General features: G+C 47.6%; 1 protein-coding gene across 1 annotated transcript; it reads left to right on the forward strand.

Moving 5' to 3' along the window:
• Positions 1–334: 334 nt before the first annotated feature.
• On the forward strand, positions 335–1279 carry LOC144266461 (olfactory receptor 5J3-like). The gene has a single exon (XM_077819910.1). The coding sequence runs from the start codon at positions 335–337 to the stop codon at positions 1277–1279; it is 945 nt and encodes a 314-aa protein (XP_077676036.1).
• The last annotated feature ends 7658 nt before the right edge of the window (positions 1280–8937 follow it).

An 8937-nucleotide genomic window follows, 5' to 3' on the forward strand; every position in this document is an offset into this window, starting at 1 on the left:
AACCACCCCGCTCTAATGCAAACTCTCTTGATTTCTGCTGTGGGGGGGAAAGGTTTTTCAACTGAGCCAACAGTGAACTTCACCCTCTGGCAATCAAGTCAGCACTATGCTACAGTTTTATGCCAATAGTTGCTCTTTGCAGATTGTCCACATCAAAAGAGAAAGAATGAGATACGCACACATGGGTAAAAATATTCTTACTTTCAGCAAACAACGGTCTCAAATGGACTAAAATGCTGTCATTGGTCGTACGGAATTCCAGGTCCTCACACTGTTTTTTATTTCTACAGAAATTCCCTCTGTGCATGTCTCTCCTCAAAGCCCGTGTGAAGCAATGGCCCAGGGAAATGACACTACCGTGACTGAATTCATCCTTGCAGGATTCACTGACCATTCAGAACTGCAGGTTGCCCTCTTCCTCATATTTCTGGTGATCTATGTTCTCACCTTGCTGGGGAATTTTGGGATGATTGCCCTAATCTGGACGGGCTCCCGATTTCACACCCCCATGTATCTCTTGCTCAGCAACTTGTCACTCGTTGACCTTGGCTACTCCTCATCCATCGCCCCCAGGGTGCTGGTGAGCCTCTCAAGGGAGAGTAAGGCCATTTCCTATGCTGGATGTGCTGCACAGATGTACTTTTTTCTTGCCTTTGCCACCACTGAGTCTTTCCTCCTTGCGGTGATGGCCTATGACCGTTATGTGGCCATCTGTAATCCACTGCTCTATAGGCTCATCATATCCAAGAGGTCCTGCATCTGGCTCTTGGCTAGCTCCTACATGGCTGGGGTTGCAAATGCAACCGTGTTCACCAGCTGCACCTTTCAGCTGTCCTTCTGTGGGCCCAATGTAATTGATCATTACTTTTGTGATGTCCTTCCACTCATGCGGCTCTCCTGCACCGACACTCACACCAATGAAATGCTGCTTTCTATCTTTGCTGGTTCCATACAACTGACTACCATACTGATCATTCTCTTCTCGTATCTGTATGTTACTGCTGCCATACTGAGGATCCGCTCCTCCGAGGGCAGGCGCAAAGCCTTCTCCACCTGCACCTCCCACCTGACAGCTGTAGCTATATTCTATGGGACAACGTTCTTTATCTACTTACAACCCAGTTCCACCTCCTCACTGGAGCAGGACCAGGTGATCTCTGTGTTCTACACGATGGTGATCCCCATGCTGAACCCCCTGATCTACAGCCTGAGGAACAAGGAGGTGAACGACGCCCTGGGGAGAATGTTAGAGAGAAGAAAGTTCTCTCAGCAGCTTTGATGAATAATTTAATCATCTTTTGGACTAAAGTGACAATATTCTTTCCATTCCCTTCCACTCTATGTAATTTTATAATGAAAATAAAAACTCTAATGTGTTCAAGTTTTAAGAATAATGTTTTAGAGGTGGCATTGTCCAACAGGTAAGACACTCAGAAGATCTGGTGTGACAGATATTGCAACCCCATGCAGTATCTTTGGGACCATTATATTAACTTGCGTTATAAGAATGGTTTATGAATGACTCTGTTCTACTCCAGGGGGGAGGGTTCCTGCAGCTCCTTCCGGAACTAAAACCTGTGGGGGGGGGGGGCGGGTGATTAAGACAAGTCCCTGAGACTAAACTCCAGAGAAATTCCAAGGGGAGTGGAGTCTGTCTCATTCAGGACCCTTGAACTTGTAACCCCCCAGCAAGGACACCTACTTTTAGGTTTTCCAGTTCCTCAGCTGTCACCTCTCTTGGGTGGAAATGTACACCTCTCACCCTCTTGATTGGGGTTTTTTGGGGCTCCACAGTTCCCTACCTACACTGTGAATTCCCCAGTAAGCCAGACTGCCTAAGAAAACCTACTATACTTTTCTCCTGAGATAGACAATGGTGTTATAAGTTACCACACCACTCTTTCTAAGCAAACAAATTTATTCTCAAGGGGAAAGCATTATAAAGAAAACTTTAAAAGCAATAAAAGATCCTACATACATGCTAACAACCTCACCAGAGATCACCCCAGCTCCAACAAGGGCTCTAGATGCTGAACAGTAATTCAAACCTTACCACCAAGGGTTTTTTCTATGGTTAAAAGCTCACACCGCCTTTTGCTCAGAACAAACACACAGTCTGGGCCATGTCCTTCCAAACCAGGAAGGATTGAGGCAGCCCTTGGACAAACGGTCCTGTCTGTTTGGAGCACTAGAAATAAGGCTCTGAATCAGTTTTAACTAAAGCTATTTAACTCAAAGTCCTTTCTTTGTCCATTGACCCTTAAAGAATCCAGTTTGAACAAGCATATGTAAGCCTCTCTCCAGGTGGTGGTAGCTCTCTGGAGGTGTTACAACTTGAGTAAATTTGCATCTCCAACCTGTTCTTAATTTTTGGAGGGTGGTCGTCCTCCTGTCCCATGTAATCAAACACAGTCCCTAGAACACAATGATACATACATTTAATTCAATAAGACTTCACAGAATTCAGTAACGTTTGTGCAGAATATTGTGGGAAATTGCCATCATAGAGTCTACGGATAGACAAGATAGGTGAGATAATATCTTTTATTGGACCAGCTTCTGTTGGTGCAACAAGCTTGCGAGCTCTACAGAGCCCTTCTTCAGACCTGGGGAAGGGCCTATAGGAGAGAGAAGGAGGGTACTGGACACCAGGGTTCCTGGGTTCTATACCCAGGTCTGAGAGGGTCTAGTAGGTTAGAGAAAACAGGCTTCGCACCCATTCTGTGCCTGAATCTCCTTGCTCAGAGTGACAATGCCCTCTCTTAAAGTTCTCTTCATAGAGGACAGAAACCAGGAATTCTAGTTCCCAGACAGACCCTACTCCCCAGCCAAAGCTAGGAACAGAACAGAAAAGCCTAAACTCTCAGCCCTTCCCTACAAAAGCCCATAGATGTAGGATTATCTTAAGTTGCCCAACACTCCTCCTTAGGACTGCCTATAAACACAGCCCTATCTCACAAACAAACTCCCACCCTCCCTCTACAGGAAACCACTCCTGCCTGAGCATGGTCTTTTGTCAAGAGAGGCAGAGCCAGGCTATTTGTGGGTGGGGCTAGAGGGCCTTAGCTCCGCCTCAGAGGCTCTCCTATATTAAGGGCACTCCAGCAAACCCCCACCCTTTAGCAGGAAGCCATTTGAGAAAATGAAATATCCTAAATACCTGTCCCTGCACGGCAGGAGGAGTGTATGATTGAGGATTCATTTACTGGGGTTGTGACCCCAGGACCTCATCTAGACATTCCCTTGCAGGGAGAATAACATATTAGGAGCTGATATGAAAGAGCAGGTTTCTCTTTTTACTAAGTACATAATTAATCTGTGGATCTTCCTGCTTCAGGATATTAACTTCCCCTTCCCACCACCACACACACACACTCCTGTGGTTCACACATCCTGTTCTCTCAATGTTTCTGTGTTGATTCACTCTCATCAACTGATTTCTCTCAGCCATCAAGCACTCTCTCTATATTGGAGCCAAAATTCAACTCTGTTCCTGCCCCAGCCCCACCCTGGGACATGTTTCCTTGGCCAGCCTGGCTGTTAGCCTGCCACTCTCTCTTGCTTTTGATAGTCCTAGCAAGAGCTGGCAGGAGGGAGGTGTCAGGATAGGGTGGCCAACATTGTATTTCAAAAATAAGGGACTGTTTTCATAGCACTCCTGCCCCACCCCTTGTCCTGGTATTCTCATAAGTTGTAGTTTTATAATACTCCCAATAATAAGCAGGACTCACCTACCTTCACCAGGGGTATTTCTTGTTGCTTTTTGCAGTGCTCAGCAACTCCTGATCTTGTAAAGAGATGAAAAAGTAAGGGATGTCCCTTGTAATAAGGGATTGCAGGCAACACTATGTGAGGAGGGCATGTCGGAGTGGGGTTTCTACAGGCAGGAGGTGGGGAGGTACTGGTTTCTGACCAGGGGCTATTGGGAATAGGGTATGGGGAACCTTCCTCTTTGGGGGAATGCTGGTTTCAATCTGACCCCAGGCCAGGGGGTTAGCTGTCCAGGGGCAGGGGTGGGAGGAGGTCTGGGAATGGCATACAGGATCTTTCCCCTCTAAGCCCCTGAATCTGTTATGTTGTGTTTAATGAGTTGGTGGGCTCTCAGCCCAGCGTGTAGGTCAGATGTGTCTACCTCCTAAAATTCACCGCAGTTGGTACCAACTGGCCCCCTTGCTTGCAAACCTCAGAGGGGAGACTGGGGGCTGACCAGGCCCACAGAGACTGAGCTCCCCTCTTCCCCAGCTCTAGGGGTTACAGAGAGGCCTTCCAACTTCTCCTTTTCCTGGCTAGCAGAATCAGCAGAGCTGTGTAAGGAAAACTGTGGTTTTAATGGCCCGGAGGGCCTCTGACGGCAGCCCTGCTGAGACTGTCAGAGCAGCTGTGATCATTTGGTGGTGTTACTAGACAAGTGATAAGCTCTGGAGGAAGGAGAGTCCACCAGGCAGGTGGTGTTGCTATTATTACAGGTCCTCGTAGATTAAATAGTTGTCCTGAGGCAAATGTTTAGGGCCTGAGATTTGAAATCTCTGCTAGGAAATGGGAGGAGATTAAGCCTCAGACAGGACTCCTGGGTTCTAGTCCCAGCTCTGGGAGGAGAGTGGGGTCTTCTGGGTTAGGAGCTGGGGTGGGGCATGGCTGGGAGCCAGGACTTCTGGTTCTACTCCTGGATCTAATGGGGTGGTGCAGGGAGGGGCAAAGGGAGTCAGGATGCCTGGTTTCTATCTGCAGCTTGGGAAGGGAAGTTTTTTGGGTTAGATCAGGAGAGTTGGGAGACAAGACTCCTGGGTTCTACTCCTGGTTCTGGGAGGAGAGTGGGGCCTAGTGGTTAGAGAAGGTTAGCGAAGGGGAAGGATAACCTGGTTGTCAGGACTCCTGGGTTCCATTCCCAGCTCTGGGAGGGGAGTCTAGAGGTGTCTGCATTTCACTCTGCTGAGCCAGTCTTACAGGGTGGAAAAGGTGCGCAGTTATAGCATGAGGCTGATTGTTGTGCAGACACTGTGTGGAGCTTTTTCTCAGTGCTTCCCTTGCTGCAGAGAGAAGGAGAATGAGCTCTGAGCAGCTCAGAGCCTGGTGCTGGGGCCTGGCCTTGGGGGCAGGGCCTGGATCATGCAAGGACCTTGTTTCCTCTGGTGATCAGGCTCTGGGCCCTGCAGTCGGGGCAGCTCGGTCCTGGGATTCCTGAGGGAGGGTCCAGCCAGCAGAGCTTTGTGACGGGGTGAGCAGGAGCTGGGGTGATTCACCCATCTGATCCCAGGCTCCCCAGCCTATGGGCCCTGAACCATTTTTCTGTGTGCAGCATGTAGGTTTGGAGTGGGAGAGATGGGGATTCTAGGCCAGGGCACAAAGGGGTAACCCCCCACCCCGAATTGGGAGCACATTTAATCCTTGAGTGGCGGTGGGGGCGGGGGTTGCTCTTGGGCTGTAAGGGTTTATGCATGGGTTTGGGGAAAGCCACATGGCATACAGGAATGGGTTCAGGTTCTGGGCTATAGGGTCTTTGCTCTATTATGGGGCATGGGGGCCTCTGATCCAGCCCCAGGGCAGGGGGCACTGGCTGACTCAGAGGGGTGGGGAATGGGACACAGGGCCTTTCCCCTCCAAGGGGTCCTGGCTCTGATCCAGCCTGAGGCTGGTTGGCTGGCTGAGGGGAGCGAGAAATGGGGTCTTTCCCTTCTAGGAGGTCTGGCTTGGGGAAAGGAAGAGGGGCAGGTATGGAGCATGGGGCTGTTTCCCTCCAGGGTGGATCCCAGTCTGACCCAGAAGGGGTGCACTGGCAAGCTGAGGGGACTTGGGGGAATGTGAGAGGGTGGCTTTCGCCTCTAGAGATTCAAGTGTGTTCTGGTTGTTTCCAGATTGTCTTGGTGAACAAACATTGGGACGTTACAGGTTTAAAAACCAACCAGATCAATAAACTGGGAGTCTGAACTCCTGGCTTCTCTCCCCGTGTGGGGGTGGTACTGGCAGCAAGAGCGTTCGCCCCTGGGCTACCACCACATCCACAGACTCTGCCCAACTCTTTTCCTACAAGCCAGAGAGGTGCTAACTCAGTGCTTCTCTTTGGTCCAATCTTTTTAGAAAAACCCAGTGAATTCAGTGTGGGCAAGAAGTGCCAGCCTGACTGACCCAGAGGCCAAATCTTACAGCACTGAAGGGCTTGGAAATCCTCAGCCTCCCTGGCCCTGATGCTGCCTCCCGCAGCGTCCCATGGGTTTATTTCTCCCCAAACACCCCCACCGTCATTAGCCCCAGGCCTGGCTGCTCCCCCATCCCCAGACACCCATCCAGCCCATATGGCTCCTTCCTTGCTTCCCCACCCCCCACCAGACTCCGAGCCCTTGACCTATGCTGCCTCCCCCGATTCCCACGAAGCTACTGTTGTGATCCTCTAGTCTGAGCTCCTGCAGCAGCACAACGCAGGCCAGAGAACCTCCCCATGTGACTCCCGCATCCACCCCCTCTCTGGTGCTTGGACTAGAGCATATTTTCCAGAAGGACGCACCCAAGGTTGCTGTAAAGTTTCCCAGTGATGGAGAAGACACTATATCTTTGGAAGTTTCCCCAGTGCTTTATTACCCTCCCTTTCAAAAATGTGCCCCTGATTTCTAGCCTGAATTTATCGAGCTCCAGCTCATGGCCCTTAGCATTCCCAGGCACTCAGAGTATAAATCTTGGCCATGGAGGAAGGCTACTGGGAATTCTTTGTCCCATGGTAGCAGCTACAGCCTGAAGCCAGGATTGGGCCCCACTGTGCTGGGCACTCTACGCACACAGCCTGAAAGACAGCACCTGCCCCAGAGAGCTCACCGTCTAAATAGACAAAGTGTAGAAGTGGAAACAGATGCACACTCTGGGGAAGCGACTTGCCCGCAACCACTGGGAATAGATCCCAGGTCCCCCGAGTCTCATTCCAGTGTCTGATCTACTAACTATCCTGCCTAAATAGAGGCTGCTTCTTGTCCCAACGTAGTCCAAGATGCAGGATGTGAAATTGTAGGAGGTGAAGAAGCGCATCTCCCCCGAGGAGAGATGGCCCAATCATTGCTGCTGGAATTGTTTTGCAAAGACATAGTTTTTGCATTCTGTCCTGTAGACAGTCTTGGGTTCAGTGAGATCTCTTGAAGAGTTCCACAAGCAAGACCTACTGCTCACAATTCACTGCTCTTTGTCCCAAGTTCATGTTGTTGCTTTCTTTTCTGATTGGTCTATTATCATTGATTACAGACTTTGTGCATATTTTGGCCGGGTCATCTTGACTTAATACTTCATATAAGGACTTTAGGGGAATTTCCCTTTGCTTTTCTCTTAAATTGTCTTTGGCCGCACTTTTTGTTTGTTTGCCTTCAGCTTAATTGTCGTATGAAACACACATACACACACACACACACACAACTTGTATAAAAGTCATAAACAAGTTTATCCAACAACAAGGGGCTCTAAAGCAGAGCTTTACTTCTGTCAGTCATGCTGGGCAAAGCCAGTGTTGCAACATATGCATCAGACTTGTACCAATTGTCAATAAGTAGGAATTTGAATTGGGTCAGGAATTAGGAATTGAGTCTCCCTATGTAGAGTTGGAAAGAAATATTTACATGGCCAAATTTTCAAAAATTGTGTGTCTACACTTAGGCCCCTAAATCAATATTTAGACAATTTAAGAGGGAGAGTTTGAAAGGTGCAAATGGTAGTTAGAGCTAATCGAAAGTCAGTGGAAGTTGGGTGCCCATTTTCAGATATTCCAAGCACCCAGAAGCTTCTACCAACATCGAAAGGAGACTTTAGGTGCTCAGCAATCTTGGAGATACATATTTAGGCCCAAATATGAATTTAGCAACCCAACTTGAGGTGCCCATTTTTGAAGATCTTAACCCTGTGATCTGGTTTCCAAAGATGAGTTGCACTTTTGAAAATCAGGCCAGCACTATTATAAAAATATTACCAAACCTCTTTGCACCTGACAAAAGATTATATGACAACATAGGCGGAAGCAAATAGAAAAATGGAGTACCCATCCTGTGGGAAACTCTGAAATTTCAATGTTTGTTTTCATCCGGGTTTCTAGTGTTTGGCAATTATCGTTCATAATGCGACATTTTGACATTCCCAACTGGAAAAGTTTCATTTTTGTTTGTTGAGGTGTATTGAAATGTTTCCTTTAGGTCAGCTCAGTATTCACCAGCATCTGCTTGAGTAACTGCAGTGCCTTCGGGGAGTTGTAGTTCCGTGTTTCGTGCCCCCAGTCCTTCCTTTGAGCAGGGCTGCCATAACTGATTTAATTTCCACTGATGCATCATATTCCTTCCCCCTGGTGAGGTGCAGTAGTGTATCATAGGAATTTTATGAACACAGTGCATCATGGGAAATGTGGTTCAACCAGGAACTCCAGCCCAAGGGAAGAATAAGGTCATGAGGCACTCAAACTACAACTTCCATAAGGGATCGCAGCAGCTTCGGTGGATGCAGAAGTTATTGTAGAAATGATCGAAAATAAAAGATTTTGTTTAGATTTCTCACACCAGAAAATCAAAACTATTCTTCAAAATCAACATTTTTCTGGCAGAAAATCTCCACTTTTGTGGAAAGTAGTAGCTAAAAAAATCAATTATGCCCAAACTAGTTGTGTACTCCAGTTTCCACATAATGATGTACAACCACTTTTATAGTTTCTATCCTAGTAACTCCCTACACGAGGTGCTGTACAACAGATGGAAAGACAGTCTTTGCTCCAAGGAGCTTGCAGTATTTTTTTTCTGTTGAATCACATTTTCTATTCAAGAAAAAAAATTCAAAGGAAAATTCATGACCAACGTTGAAATAAATATTGATCTATTTCAGTTTTTCCAGTGCTTGAGCATGGTCGTATGTATACCTATCAGAAATGTTTTTTTTTAAAAGAGAAGTGTTGAATAAGCAGTGTGGACCATGTAAAAAAAAAACCAA

Source organism: Eretmochelys imbricata, chromosome 6 (assembly GCF_965152235.1).
Source record: "Eretmochelys imbricata isolate rEreImb1 chromosome 6, rEreImb1.hap1, whole genome shotgun sequence".
Taxonomy (NCBI): Eukaryota; Metazoa; Chordata; order Testudines; family Cheloniidae; genus Eretmochelys; species Eretmochelys imbricata.

Bases quoted from the DNA above. Each gene is read 5' to 3' on its own strand.
- LOC144266461 (XM_077819910.1), top strand. From the start codon at position 335: ATGGCCCAGGGAAATGACACTACCGTGACTGAATTCATCCTTGCAGGA.